Source organism: Terrapene carolina, unplaced genomic scaffold (assembly GCF_002925995.2).
Source record: "Terrapene carolina triunguis isolate 2854851 unplaced genomic scaffold, T_m_triunguis-2.0 Scaffold230, whole genome shotgun sequence".
Taxonomy (NCBI): domain Eukaryota; kingdom Metazoa; phylum Chordata; order Testudines; family Emydidae; genus Terrapene; species Terrapene triunguis.
Window position 1 is genome coordinate 2,737,912 of NW_020664581.1, and position 16,137 is coordinate 2,754,048.

Below are 16,137 nucleotides of genomic sequence, written 5' to 3' on the forward strand. Positions count from 1 at the left end.
GAGGTGGGTAGAATTGGATTCTAAGGTTGCTTTATTTAGTATCAAATCCATATTTTCCTGAAATACTTTAAGCCCTTGGATCATTGACCATTTCAGACTGACTTCTTTACAGGTCTTTGACAATGAGATACATTTTATCAACGGGCTCATCATCATCATCATCATGAGAAGCTACGTTAGGTGCTGTAGTTTGTGGATTCTCTGCCTGGTAGTATGAATGAGAGTCCATCTGGCATGTCTGAATGCCCAGTGAAGCCATGGGAATTAATGTTGTTTTGCTAGACTTGGTGCTTCTCAATAAGTAGGTCAGTGGAAGGATGAGGCGGGCAAGGCTGTTTGATTGGAGTGATCCTCATGAAGGTTGGATTTAATTGTTGAGTTTACATAGTCGAACTGGTTGGCAGGGAGGAATAGAAACAAGATATAACAGCAATAAAATATTTTACAGTAATCTGTGGGAAAGACATTTTGGAAATAAAAAGATAAATATTTCCTATGCACAGAAGTATCGCAGTAAAGCTGACAAACAGAGCTTGCTTTCTTTATTAGCTGGACAGCCTAGCGCTGCATTTTAACAATATATCATTTTCATTACAGGATGCTTTTATGAGACCTACAGTAACTGCAAAATGAGAACTAATCTTTTATTCTTGTTCACTGCTGAGGAAGAAATAACGCTTTCAGAACACACAGTTGTATTATCAGGTTGAGGAAGCCACATGCTGCAGGAATGCTGCGTTACAGCAGACAAGAAGCTGGATATGAGTCAACAGTGTGCCCTTGTTGCCAAGAAGGCTAACAGCATTTTGGGCTGTATAAGTAGGGGCATTTCCAGCAGATCGAGGGACGTGATTATTCCCCTCTATTCGACATTGGTGAGGCCTCATCTGGAGTACTGTGTCCAGTTTTGGGCCCCACACTACAAGAAAGATGTAGAAAAATTGGAAAGAGTCCAGTGGAGGGCAACAAAAATGATTAGGGGGCTGGAGCACATGACTTATGAGGAGAGGCTGAGGGAACTGGGATTGTTTAGTCTCCAGAAGAGAAGAGTGAGGGGGGATTTGATAGCTGCTTTCAACTACCTGAAAGGGGGTTCCAAAGAAGATGGATCTAGACTGTTCTCAGTGATACCAGATGACAGAACAAGGAGCAATGGTCTCAAGTTGCAGTGGTGGAGGTTTAGGTTGGATATTAGGAAAAACTTTTACACTAGGAGGGTGGTGAAGCACTGGAATGGGTTACCTAGGGAGGTGGTGGAATCTCCATCCTTAGAGGTTTTTAAGGTCAGGCTTGACAAAGCCCTGGTTGGGATGATTTAGTTGGTGTTGGTCCTGCTTTGAGCAGGGGGTTGGACTAGATGACCTGAGGTCCCTTCCAACCCTGATATTCTATGATTCTATGACTAGAGAAAAGAAAGCTAAACTTCTGGCTCCAATCAGTATCAAAGACACCTCATTGAAAATAATTCTATATGATGTATGTTATTCCTTATATAGGTACATACAGTAAAAGATGAGAACTCAATAGAAGGTGTGCACTAGATCTTCCCCTGAGAAACAAGTTTGAGGAAGTTCTTTGGCCTGTGTTGTATAGGAGGTCGGACTAGGTGATCACAATGGTACCTTCTAGCCTTGGGCTCTATGAATCTATGTTTGAAATTGTTCACCAGAGAGAGAGAGAATGGGATTATCAGTAGAGGCAGTTACTCATACAGCTTCCCGAAAGGCAAATCTCTGAGAGGAATTACTCTGAGAACAAGGTGACGAAGACACATTTCCAGTTTGGGAGCTTCCTAACAAATTCTCCAAAGGCAGCTAGGAGCCAGTGTGCTTTTTCTCAAACCCCTCACATAACATGTACATGTAATCAATGCACATGTCTTGAAAAGTTATTTAAAACCTGCTTGAAACCAGGGTAAGCTCCAAAACATGATTTTCCTTGTCTATTCTAGGGGTTTGCACTGATGGCTTGCAATTGGGGCTAATTCCAAGTGTAGACAAGGGTTTATCTTTTCTTTTTTTAAATCCCATGACTTCAGTTTTTTAGATAGCTAAACAGGGAATTTAGGAGCCTAACATGAGGCACCCTGATTATAAAATATTAGGCTTAATTTCTGCTGTTTTCCCATCTGTAAAAAAAGGGATGGGGGCTTAATTTATTGTGTTCAGAATGCCTTAAGATTCCTAGATGAAATGTGCTAAATAAGTGCCAATTATTTATTTTTCACATATATCAATCCACTTCTCTTAGATCTGAATTCTGATCTTTGCTGGAAATGGTAAACCTAAAAAAGTGTTTTTTACAAGCTGTGAGGTGCGGTGCATCCGTCAGTCTATCTGATCTGTCTCTTTGAAACTTCAACCAGTGGCGTTTTGGAAGCTGCCTAACTCTAACATACAGGAGATACCTAACAAATGATGACATCTTTTGGAAGAAGTTCTGTTGCAAGTAATTCCTCTTTCTCTGAAGAGTCCATTGTTATTTTAATAATAATTATATTGTGCCTGCCCTGAGGAACTTACAGTCTAAAAAGACAACGACAACATGTAAGTTAGAAAAAACATTAGTTGAACAAGAAAAGCAGACCACAGTGGTATAACAGATTTTTTAAAAAGGGGGGAGGGGCATTTAACTGGGTGACAAATTAACACTGACAAGCTTCGTGGCAGATCTCCACTCTTGAGTACATGCTCCTACAAGTAACTGAGGCAGAAAACTCCCCAGACTCAAAGTTTTAAAGTTGGTTCTGGCAGGAGGCATCTCCTGCCAGCACCCCAGAGGCTCCAACCACCAGCTCCTGTCCGAGAGGAGTCAGTGTAGGCCTTAGACCTTAGTCCATCCCGTGCTTTGCTGCATATTGGGCTACCCACATTTACCATCCTTGCCTGTCAACTGCCCTTCTCTCCAAATCTTCCCGTTTCTTGTTAAGGTGCTTGATGTCATTCAGAACTGTTCGTTTCCATGTTACTAGCGGTCTTCCTCTCTTTCTTCTTCCATTCAAGGGCAGTATTTGGTATGTGTTCTTTTTCCATTCTCAGCACATGTCCCAGCCACTGATGTCTTCTTTTGTAGATTATTTGTGAGAGGGTGCCTTGTCCAGTGATTTTTCTGACTTCTTTTGTCTTCCTATCTCTATATATTATTCCCAATATTCTTCTCACACATTTGTGATGAAATGCATCCAGCTTTTGCGTATCTTTCTTGGTAAGTTGCCATGTCTCACTGCTATATGTTGTGATGGCGATAATAATTGCTTTTTACATGTTCAGTGTTGTCTTGAAGGAGGTGTTTTTGAGTTGCCAGATGTTTTTGAGTCTTCCAAATGCAGCGTTTGCCTTCCTGATACTTCTTATTTCCTTGGAACTAGTACCGTCTTGGCTGATGGTACTTTCAAGATACATAAAATTGTCCACCTTCTCCAGTTTCTCCTCTTCAATTTTGATTTCTGTCCCTATAATCCCGATTAACATGACTTTACATTTCTTTGCATTGTATCTCAAACCTATCTTCTCCATTACTACTTTTATTTGGTTTGTGCATTTTTGTAGTCCATTGGTATTTTCATAGATAAGAGCGATGTCGTCAGCAAAGTCTAGATCAAATAGTCTTGAATTGTTCCATTTTAGGCCATATGTATCACTGTCGTATTGTTTTAGACAGTGTGGGAGCTTCCCTTTTATTTGTTGTACGTAGCTACTTCAGGCTTCATGGCTACCAGCTCACGTGGACACCTCATCAGCACTAACGACATCACAGAGTATACTTTTTCCAGACTCTGGCACTTCAATCGTTGCATTATTCCACCATCCCAAAAACGATTTGTTAGACGACTTGGAACTCCAACCCTCAGAACCGCCCACTTCTTCAAAGCATTCCAGCTTGATCAGCAGACAGTGATGCATGTGTCACTTGGCACATTGAAACTCTGACCTCTCGGGCTACAGCTCTGTTCGAGGGGATTGGTTTTTCCTTGTTTTCAGCATTTGCACAGGTGAACATTTTGATTTGTTCCTCCCCCCCTTTTTCCCTCAATTCCTTTTATTATCTAGAGGTATGGAGAGAAGGTAGCATTCTAGGCTTTAAAATGTGTTCAGAGTGTGGTCAAACCAAGTCCTTCCTAAACAGGCATATATATCTACTGTGCCCTGTACTTTGGAATGGAGCAAGACTGGCTCCGCTTTGAGATCTGTTCACGGCTATCACGGTGAGCGGTCAAGTCCTGCATGGAGAGCCTCAAAACTCTCCTGGCTTCCTCTGATGCATCTCATAAGTCAGATGAAATATTGGCTCTCTAGGCCATAGTAGCACAGTCCTTGAGTACTTAGTTGAGTGTCTCAACTAGGCATTGAGATTGTGTTTAAGGCGCATTTGTGTTGGTCCAGCAAGATACAGTCGTAGGTAGGTACCTAAAAAATGGAGTTCAGTTGTTCCCCTATCTGGATAATTGGCTGATCAAGACCATCACTTTGGAGGAGATCCAAGCATCAGTCCATTGCTGGTATCAACTTGTTTGCATCTCTGGGGTTCAAGATTATCTGCCCAAAGTCTCAGTTTGTTCAGTAGAGACAGACAGTACAAAAGAATCCTGTGGTAGAAGGCTTAACTCAAGACATTCCTGCATCAGGACATTGTGGATCCAGCAGAGAGGATTTGCCAGGGCCAAAAGATATCCGCTATCACATGCCAACAGATGAGGCAAACTCAAACAACCCCAGAGTCTTGGTGTTGCTAAGCTCTACGGGGTGTGTCTGCACTGCAGCTGGGAGATGCAATTCTCAGTGCTGGTGGGAATCCACTGCAGGCTATCCACCCAAATCCAAGCCTGTCTGACCTCCCAGGTCCAAACTTCGGTGGCTAACCCAAGCCACTGCCTGTGTTGCAGCCTCCACGCTGCTATTTCATGCAGAGCACGGGCAAGTCTGGCTGCCCATGCTGGGAATCACACCGCCCAGCTGCAATGTAGACATATCCAGAGAGGTCCACATAACATCCAGGTGGCGAGTGACCTCCAATGCCCTGTGACTTGGTGTCAGTTGGAAGGGGGCTTTCAAATTCTGGTGATCCAAACGGTAGTGACCACGAATGAGCTCTGGCAGGGATGAGGCATTTGTGCAGACAGATTCTATGTACAGTATCTTCAGGACCATCGTAACTGTTGGAAAGCGCAGTCTTGATTGCCAAGAATCTTTAGAGACTAGTATACCAAAAGTTGGTCCTAATACATATGAATAATTAGGCCATAATGTTTTACATCAACAAGCAGAAGAGGAGGATATGCTTCCTTGTGTTAAAAAGCCTTGCAAGTGTGGAAACGGATTGTCCCACAAGACATGCTTAACTGGCCACTTATCCATTGGGAAGGAAGACACAATCACAGACCGGTTGAGCCTGTTGATAGAGGACTCACATGAATGGCCTTAGATCAGGAGGCAGGTGATTAGATCTTTCATGAATAGGAAATATCAGAGGTTTGTTCACAGGCACTGTGAACAACAAGCTAAGAGAAGACTATACTGGGAACAGACTGCATTGTTAAGTGATGCCATCTCAGTCTACTGCTCAGACACATCTCTTCGGCAACCTCTGTCCTAACCAGGCTCATAAGAGAGAAATGTTACATGCTTGTAACATTTCCATACAGATGATATTCTTAAACCTGTCCAGGATTTGAGTGGTCAGTGTCGTCATTGTGAGTGTCTGACCCTATCTGATGATGCTGAACCAGACCAATTAGTGATCACTTGCATTGTCAGAGTGGCTGCTGAGTGTAGAAATAGAAGACTGGTGTTTGAGGCGGCATCTCTACCCTTCCTAGTTGCTTAGAATGAGGCTACTAGAAGGTTACAACTTGACAATGGTAAGGCCGCTGTGTGCTGAGACCACAGCCAATCATGCTGACCAATATTCTCTCATTGTTTCCTTGTACTGCCGTCTCTGCGTCCATCTGTTGTCTCTTGTCTTATACTAAGATGGTAAGTTCTTTGGGCCAGGGAGCTTCTGTTTGTTCTGTGCTTGTATAGCACCTAACTTAATGGGATCTTGGTCCGTAAATAGGTGCTTTGATAATACAAATAACAAATAATAACAGGCGTTAGTTTCTGATCTCATCTCATGCAAATTCTTTTTAAGATAGTACAACATTTTGCACTTACTGTGTTTAGCTCCTTTCAGAGGATCTTAAAGCACCTTATAAAAGTCTATTTTTACAACTGGGGAAGTCTAAGGCAGAGAGACCGTGAATTGTCCAAGACCACAGAGCAAGGCAGTGGCAGAGGTAGGAATAGAACCCAAATCAGATTGCCTATCCCATGCTTTAACCACCAGACTATGGTGATATGGACACATCCTAGATTCCTCCATAAGGTGGCGACCGGATTTCTACTTAACCAGTCACTCACCCTGCTAGCTTCCCTTCCATGCCTATATGCTCATTGCAGAATAGCCGTTCTCCAGAAGCTGCATGTCAGAAGATCCCTAAGTTTTTATCTGGAGTAGACTAAAATCCTCAGGATCTCAGAGTTTTGCTTTGTTTTCACTGTTTCCAAAAGAAGCGTGTGTAAGTGGCTGGCTGCCTCTCTCATGTCAATAACCTGGCAGCAGTACAGGTTTGTCACATCAAAGCCCATTCTGTACGAAGCAAGTTTTACTCTGGCGGCAACATTCTAACCCCTGCAATATAAGTATTAAATAATGTTGTTAATTTGAGATCTGCAGTGCAGTCATACAGTGTATGTCAGCATGATATGTTCCCAAAGCATTGTAACTTAGATTCATCCTTTAGGCCCGAGTAGAGGTCTGGTCTGTCAGTGTCACAGAATCACTCTCTCCAGTTTAGGGGCAGACAAACTCTCCTAACTCGGAGCAAACTGACTTTATTTTTAGGCTCTCTGTATTTTAAACTCCTCTTGCCTGTTTTTAGAGGTATTTTATCTCACTGTGTTAAAGTACAAAACACACCAAATTTTATAGAAATATCTTATTTCTCCACTCTGAAAAGTGTTCTTTAGTGTTAACGTCCAAGATAGATTTACCTGGCCTGCATCTTTACTGCCTGCTGCAGGTTTTTTCATTTTCTTATGTTGTATTTTGTTTTATAGAGACATCCTTGGAACTGTTAATCTCCAAGTGTTGGGGATCTGTTCTCTTGGGAATCTTTGCAGGGGTGAGAATTACTTACCTGTAACTGTGGTCTGAAAATTACCAATCATAAGATATCCCCTCTTGTCCACCTTCCTCCCCATAGAGCTCCAGGTTCTGTACTTAAATGAAACTTTTTAAAAAACACACATGGGCGTGACTTCACTTGCCAGCTGTAGGTTGGAGCAGAAGGGGTGCCCGGGTGACCATGTGAAATGTGCTCTGCTGGAACTAACATTTAAGAACTCTGGGCTTGGGAATTTCCAGCCTTGGTTGAGTACCGGAGCACGGCCCCGAGAATAGTGATGGATAATCTCCATCCACTATTATAGGTGAGTCATTTTCTTTCATCCAGAAGTGAACTTGGCCTGCTAACCTGTAAGGTTCTCATTTGAATGCCCCTCATTTGTTGGGTCCCTTCTGCTGATGACTTAGCAGGCTGACAGTACTTGTTCTCCATTCTCCATCGCTGGACAACATGCTATTAATAGCGTTTGCATCTAGGAGAGTACTAACGCGTCTTCCTTCCAGGGAATAAGAATGTACGGAAGCTCGTTGGCTTGTTTCTGTGGCACTGATTGGAAGTGTCCTTTGTGGGAATCAGTGGTTTTATGCGTTTTCAGTGTCCTGATTTTAGGGAACATAGCCTCCAGGATAGGTAGAATGCTTTTAATTTCAGTTCGATTTTACTGTTCATTTGAATTCATTCATTACATGACTCCACTTGTGGGAATGGTGGATTCTGTTAGGCGAGGAGGAGAATCCATTTTTCTCCATTGGAATTTAACACCCCTCAATTGCCAGTTTGACTTGAGCTTGAGTTCTCCTCACACAGTGATGCAGACTGCCTGGTTATTGACAAGCTGACCATCACCGACATGGGAACGACAAAGGTGTCCAAACCACTAAACAGCATGCCCCAGCATTCTGAGGAGCTCCAGAACGCTGCAGCTGTCGGCATGGCTGCCACAGAGAGCACAACAAAAGACAGGTGAGCGGGTCGAAGTTTTCTAACCACCGTGGGTCAGACAAAAACGGTAATTTATTCTGTACCAAACCACTGAATCCCTCCGCTTAGCACTAGCGCACAGTAGAATGCATGCTGGTCTGTCTTGGGTGCCTAGTGACACATGAGGCTGAAAGCACAGTGTGTTAGACTATTACAATATAATGCACACATCCTGCAGTTTCTTACGGATTTTATCAAATCTTTGATGCCATGAAAAATAAATCATAGGCCTTTGATGTTTAATATTCACTCTGCATAAGGAAATGGTCTAGTTTTTTTTAAAAAGAACCTTAAAAGCTTTAGTGATTTTTTTTTTTAACAAATGAAAATCATGTGGGAGAAGAAATTTGGAGGATAGTTTTGGTGACTGAGACTGGGAGTCAGGGAGGTAGAGGGAAGTGCTTATTATAAAGTTGTTGGAATGTCACTTTTTAGGGTTTTTATGTAGCTTGGTCCTTGGGGATTTCCAGTGATGTCATCCTCAAAGGCCCTGTTGTCATGGAGGCATTTTACGCTGTGTTTCAGCCAGAGAGCTGTCCCTCAATAATGAGGCACTTCCTCCACCCCCGGGGCCAGGCACACAGCCTTCGTAGCACTTCCTGGTCCTTGCTCTCAGACGCCTGATTCCCACGTGGCAGTGCTTGGCTGCAGTTAGAACACTTCTAGGTGGAGAGACGAAGCATTTTCAGAATCGTGTTAATTTTGATGCATCTTGTTGTTGTTTGGTGTCCTTAATGCAGAGGATCACAAAATGCTTTGTAGAAACAATAAATTGTAAGCAGAAGGCAAAGAGGCTCTGGGACTGGAGGAGGAGAGTACCAGGCAGAAGGGTCTAACACAAGTGAGATTGGCTCTCCACCCCAACATAAGGACATTCCTTTTAACTTCCTAACTCTCCTGTGCCCCTTCTGCCATTTGTTCACCCAGCTAGCCCGTCAAGGGATCAGGGTTTTTTATAGAGAGTTGGCATTGTAATATGAGAGAAGTCCTTTGATGAAAGAGAGCGAGTTGGGTGTTGGGTTAGATAGGGTGTGTGTAGGTTTGTTCGTTGTCATTTTGTTTCTTCATTTTTTATTATGCCTTTCTGCAGCCAGCCCTAGGGGTCACTGTTTGGGCACGCAGCTGCAGCCCCTCCGATGGCCACTGTCAAGCGGCTGAGAGCGTGGAATGATGCTGCCATTCCCAGGAATATGGGGGCCCAGGAAAGGGTTGTGTGGACTTGGAGTCCTAGGTCCCTGTGGTAGTTAGCGGGGGGAGACAAGGTGATGGTGTCAGCCAAGAACAAGACGTTTAATTTCTGTTTCTTTGGTTTCATCTCCTTGGGAGGCTGAGTTTTCAGGAGCCTTTGGTTCATGATGCTTAATGCTCACTTGGGAAATAGATCAACCATCTGTGATTTCATAATAGACGAACCCCCTGACTTTGCATGTATTAACGTTCTCTGGTTGATTGATGCTGCTGGGCCAATTTTGTTACATTCTCCCCGGCTGGGTATTTAATACATCATGAATCAAGATTGGGGGAGGAGTCAGTGGGGAGTAGGTGTAGCCATGCTCACTGCATCCATCCTGAGGCATAGGAGACGGTCTTCTCCAAAACTGCGTCTGATGACGTGTCCATTTAGTATGAAAGTCTCAGGATAGGAGTAAGATGGGACTGATTTTAGTGTACCACTTTCCCTGACTTTGCTGCCAAGTCACTTCACAAGCTAACTGAATTCCTAACTACAGTGGTATTGGAAATGCAGAGCGTGCTATGGGCAACTTCAGTCTGCATGTAGAGGAAGAATCAGCTCAGGATTTCCTGGCCACCATGATGACCATGGTCCTATCCCTGGTAGCTACTGTCTCAACTCACACATTGGCTGGGATTTCAGGCTAGGCAACTGGACCTTCAGATCTGTCATAGACTGACCATTACCTCCTGTGCTTTGAGGTTGGGGCTCATCTGTCTTGTCAGGAAGGGACCTGTTTAGATAGTCTGCCCTTGGAGAGTCATGGAACTAGAAATGTTCTAGAGAGCTCTGAGGGAGAATCTTGTTCCATTGACAGACCACTCCCTCGACGGGTTGGTAGAGCGCTGTAATACTCTCCTCCCGCCCCATTCCCACCGTTGATGAGATGGCCCCTGGGTGCCCTCTTTGCTGGCTTTGTTCTTACAGGTCATGCTATGTTACAGATGATCTCTGACAAATGAGGCGAGAGGGAAGTTTTTGTGCTGAGGCTGGAAAGTTGCAGCATAAAGATTTTCTTTAAATTCTTGTGTTGTGGTTCTGTGGGAGGCAAAGAAAAATCTCAGACATCAGATTTGTTTTGCGCAATAGGTAGTCTGGTCAACCTGGACTGTCTCAGTTGTGTAGCAGGTCGGAGTTCCACCAGCTGTGAGGAAGTTGTTTGTCCTTTTGTGGACACAGTAGATCAGATTAGCAATTGGCTGTCTACCTCTGTGGTGGCAGAGCAGGGTCTTGAGGGAACAAGGTCCTCATCTTCTCTGAGAGTGTTTCACCCAGTGATGTTCCCTGAACTAACGGAGGTGTTGGGAGAACTTTGTCCCACAACCTGTGCTTTGGATCCGCATCCTTCCTGTCTGGTGAAGACCACTTGGGAAGTAACGGGTCGCCTTACCTGTGAAGATTGTCAACACATCTTTTAGAAACGGCAGGCTGCCGATAGCTTTGAAGAAAGCAATAGTCTGTCCTTTGCTGAAGAAGTCGTCACTTCACACTGACAATTTATTGTCCAGTATATCATCTTCCCTTGTGGAGAAGGTTGGTATGAGACAACTGTCCAAGTATCTGGATGCCTTTGATCTCCTTGACCCTTATCAATCTGGATATAGATTTGGCTACAGCACCAAGACTTCATTAGGTTGCATTGGTTGATGATGTGCTGGCGATGAATAAAGACCAAGGCTCCATGCTGGTGGTATTTTATGCCTTCAATACAGTTAATCAAGAGGTGATACCCTGGCAGGAGCAGATGGGGCTTCACTCAGTGCCTTCATTCTTTTCTCTCTCAGATCTCAACGGGTAGTTGTGGGCAGTTGCCCCTGTCCCGAAGAGCTCTCAAGTCTAGGGTGCCATAGGGTGCCATTCTGTCACCCCTCCTGTTCAACACGTGGGAGGAGCTTTTAGAAGTGTTAGTGAGGAGGCACAGGGTGCAGTGGGCTGATGACACCCAGCTACATATGTCTGTCTCATCTGATTCAGTGCCTCACCCAGTGTCTAGTTGAGATTGGGGCTGGCCGAGACTCTGCCCAGACAAGACTGAGGGTGATGGTGGGTTGGGTGAAGCAGTCGGAGGAGAGGGTACAGGTAATATCAGCCTCTTTGAAGGAGTGCATCCATCATTAATTAATACTGTTCACGGCTTAAGGGTGATTTTAGACACCTCCTTCAGCTGCTGTTTGATGTATTACAGGAGAAAACCCAGCGTTCAGGTAGTTCTACTCCACTAGCACAGCCATCAGCCAATCGGATTGTAAAGTATCCAGTACATTTTATATGAGTGCACACTTGAGAACCAGGAGCATATGGCTTCTAATCCTTGTTTAGACATTTGGCCTTGGACACCTTTACTGCAAGTTCTCCATATGTAACATGGGGCGGTCCAGTGCCATACAAGTGCTAAGTTATTAATGTTGTGGTCATGGCTACTGGAAAAAACTATACGCTGGAAGGATGGCTTCAGCGTCACAGAAAAGGTGATTTGTCCAGGTGAATGCTCGGATCAGTGTAAGGTTGAAAGAAGATGGGTGGGTGGCACAGCGGTCTTAGTTCTTTAATGCTTACTGTAATACTATTTGTTTTTCTTGTAGGAAAGAGGAGGTCTTGCCATGTGCGGAAGCCACATTAAATGGCCCTGCTTGATGAAGCAAATGCAATGGGACATGTCTGATCCAGGCCAGGCTGCTACCTGGTGATGCAATTTGTCAGTTTTTTTCATTTTAATTTTATTTTTTAATAAATGCTGCATTGATGAGCGAGCTGGCATTCAGGACCAGACACACGATTTCAACACCAACAATCTGTTCCGGAAGACACTTGTATTGTCTAAATGTAGCATTGATCAGTTAGTCATCACAGGAGTGACTCGGCCCTACCCAAGGAAGCCTTCTGCCTAATTTTAGTACCTTGTCCCCCTCCCTCTTCTTCCCTTGTTTTTGTTTTCTATTCGGGGTTCAATCCTATTTTCTTAGTGTTATTGCACACAGTATTCAGCGTCTCTTCAGAAGGGTAGCAGGTCTAACGCTGGGACTTGGACGGTGCACAATAAGTCCTGCAGTCGTGTGACCAAAGTTCCTGATGGAGCTGTCTTTGGGCAGCATTTGCACCGCTTTTGTATAGCAATAAAGCCTTATCAGAAACATTTCATAGGAGGTAAAGATAAAACAAACACTTTAAATGGGATGAGGCAGGGAGGGCTGGGGATTTTTTGGGGGGCGGGAGGGGGTGAAAGGGAAGACAATGACATTGTGTCCCAAGCCAGAGGCCAGATAGCAAAGTTAGTGTAACACTGAACTGTCTTGAGCAGTGGGCTGTCTCTGCATTCCAGTGAGTTGCACAGTGCTCTGTTTCTGGGGCGTGACAGTTCACTGCAGGAGCTTGGAACATTTAGCAACTGGTTATTTCCGTCCACGCGATCAAAACTCAACCCTATGGATGTCGTCGTCCTACGTTGGGCTGGAGAGCGTGCAAAGACAATAGCATGTTGTGTTTGCCATCTGAGAGGACAGTCACCCCAGGACTGCCGCCACGCAGGGACAGGAGCTGACGTGGCACAGACAGGTTATCAGGTGCTTGCTGGCTTTTTGGAGACTAATGTATTTTCAAATTGATATGGAAATCTTTTTGTTCTGTTTTTAAAGTTTTTAATGGATGCAGGAACAGCAACACTTTTGCACTTTGTACCTAGTGACAGCAATGGAGAATGATGTGGCCCCAGCACAGGACTCCTGCTGTAACGCCCCATGTAGACGGTTGTGGAGGGGGCTGGGGAGGCACACTGCTCTCAGGAACTGGGAGGTAGAACAGTGCAGAGAAAAGGACAGTACCTAGAACTGCCCGGGAGCAAGGTCATGTAAGGTTGTGTACTTGACCCTGGAACAAAGGAGTCTCTGCGTAAGCATGAAGTGTCCAGCCTGGACTTGTGCCCTAGGTCGTACGGGTGTAGAAGATGGGCCACTTTTAGTACCAGGCTCAGGCTCATAACAGCAGACGGCCATAAGTTGTGATCAGTCTATACTCCTGTAGGCTTTAAACACGGAGCTGGGCTTGCTTTTGTGTGTAAGCTGTGTGCTGAAACCCACCTGGTCACATTTGAAATGCCGCTTATTTTACTAGTCCAAGATCTAAGCTGGAAAATCATTCACTTTGGAATAAAAGCATGAGGCTTGGCACATAGGTAGCCAAATAGCATATTTTCAGCTGTATTCTCATCTGTGCGAATCTGAAGGCCTTCACCTTGTGAGTATGAAAAATAGCCCTGACACACATCTGTTATTGTGAGCAAAAGCGCCCCAGCCATATTTGTTTGTTTTTTAAAATATTTTATTTTGAAATGCATGATGTAGACGTACATTATGCTGCATATTAAATGTTCTTAAAAGTATATTGGTATAGAAAAGTGAAGAATGAAATGTTCCCCCTTGTCCCAGCAGAACAGACCGACTCGGTATCAGTCTCTGGAAGTGAGGTGCCCACAACACAAGGCTCTCATTTATTTGTCCAAAGATACACGTTTTGTTTTGTTCTTAGGGTAGACTGAGGATTTCCTTTATTTGAGTGTCAGAAATGAAGTCCAGAGTGCAGGAAGTAAAATGAGATGACACTCAGCAGCCCTGTGAACTCGCAAGTTGTTGTTGAGGCAGTTTCTTGCAGCTGATACAGCTGTGTTGTCTCCCAACTTCAGGTATTTGGTAAGCAAATGCTTTCCACCTCCATTGTTCTGGAGCCCTCTCTCCCTCCTTCATGCAATTGAAAAGAAATCATTGAAAGATGCATTGTGCTGGGAGGGAAGCCTCACACTCACTGTTGCTTGCTCCCCAGGCTGTTCAGAAGCCAGTTTCACTTCACAGCCAAGATTTTCAAAAACAATTAAATGATTAGTAACCTTGAGTGCCCAGTTGGAGATGTTTTAGCGGAGTCTGATTTTCAGAGAGTTGAGGTTCAGCAGTTTATAAAAATCAGGCCTCTTTAAGATCCCTTAAGTTGGGCACTCAAAAAATTTACTATGTCAAAGCAGAAATGTTTTTAACCAAATACAACAGACCTGCAGCTGATCCCAGGAGTTACTTGAAATCCATGGTTGGGAGTGTCAGCCCCATTAAGTACCTGGTGAGGCCAATAGCTTGTTCACAATCTCTTCTCAGTTGCAATTCTTGGCTTCCCGGGGCTGCATTTCCAGCTGGTATAGTTCTGTGACTAAGTGCAGCCTGCTTGGGATCTCTTTCAGAGGAGAAGGGGAAATGTCCGTAGGAATCTGGTCTTTCTCTTGGCTTGATGCAATTTCAGCCACTGCAGTAGGGTAAGTTGCATCAAGTCTGCAGTGTTAGTAGCAGATTTTAACCTTTTATGTTTCATGTTCATTAGCTTTGAGCATTGACTTCATGACTTCAGGTGAAAGCTTTAAAAATGTGTTTAAAACATATCCAATAAGCAGCTCTACGTGGCCCAGAATATGTTAGGAGTGAGCCCCAACCTTCGCTGCACAGTGTGAATTTGGAGGGGCTCTTTGTCTGAAAAGACAGTAGTGAACTTGGTCTCTTGTGCCTAATTAGTGATTAGGCATCTTATAAATAGTTAGATAAACTTGTAGAAATGCCCAAGATTTCTTGCTTTTAAGACAGTGAATGATTCCTCCATATTCTGGGGTTTAGGTTCTGAATTATACCTCATTGGCTCCACAGCATTGTCCTTCCTATCAGCCAGTGGACTGAGATGGAAAGTAGCTTTTATATGTTTTCACCCTTAGTATCTTGGAGGTTGTAACTTAGCACAGAACCTGTCAGGTGGTGGAGTCCTTGCCTGACCCAAATGATTTTATTAGTAAGCTACGCACAGAACTCTGGTTGTCTGTATATTGAACTCTCTGCTATCTAAAGTCATGTACAGTATGTCTAGATTAAGGTCCCTCTGTCTCCAGTTCATGTGGCATGCAGTTTTTCTATTTGGTCCTCGTTGCTATCTGAGCTTTCTTCCTAGCCACTTTAGGCTACAGTCTAGCACTCTTGTTGTGTCGCAGTCCGGCCATTTGATTGCTGTGCTGTATCCGGATTACCTTTCGTGGTTATTTTCTTTTAAGGGTTCACAATGACTTGATAAGCAATTGAGTTAACCCTTTCCTAGGCCGTGCTATGCCTTGTGCAATGTCCCAGTTCCAACTAAGATGTTTCCATTGTTTATGATGACGGATTGGGACTTACTTTGACCATTGGAGGCGTTCTTCGTCGGATGTATGCTATACATCTGGGTCCTCCCACAGGGTAAGCACTGTATCCTGGGGAGGAATTGTTGCAAGGGTGGAAGCAAGGCATATTCTCTACCAAAGATGGATTTAGTTACACCCAGCTGTATCCTTCAAAAATAATTTTAAACTGGGGCAAAATCATGATCAGATCATGATCAGAAAGCAATGAAGACTGAACAGGAACTGTATTCAGCTCTCTCCTTCCCCATCTATATGCAGTATTTAAATCTGATCATATCTATATGGTATGTATAATTTGTTTAGTTTTGAGTGTGTGCGTGTGTGTGTGTGTGTGTATATACACACACACACACACACAAAGGTGTGTATATAAATAGCATAATACAGATTTCAATATATATATGTATGTTTATATACACACACAATTGGAAATTGTATGAAACTTAGTGAAATGGAGACTCAATGCACAAAGAACTTGATTTACATATGTATGCACAGGTACATACAAAACTCCAAGACATGCACAGCCATATTTGTTGGTTAAGACTGAGGCTGATAGAGCAT

General features: G+C 43.9%; 1 protein-coding gene across 3 annotated transcripts in view; it reads left to right on the forward strand.

The window, feature by feature from the left end:
- Window positions 1-12,532, forward strand: part of PPP6R2 (protein phosphatase 6 regulatory subunit 2) — a 111,109-nt gene extending 98,577 nt beyond the window's left edge. For all 3 annotated transcript variants that reach the window (XM_026656382.2, XM_026656383.2, XM_026656384.2), the window contains 2 exons: window positions 7,973-8,128; window positions 11,963-12,532. In XM_026656382.2, the coding sequence (XP_026512167.1) occupies window positions 7,973-8,128; window positions 11,963-12,014 (208 nt within the window). In that variant the 3' untranslated portion in view covers window positions 12,015-12,532. The remainder of the gene's footprint in view (window positions 1-7,972; window positions 8,129-11,962) is intronic.
- Window positions 12,533-16,137: the final 3,605 nt, after the last annotated feature.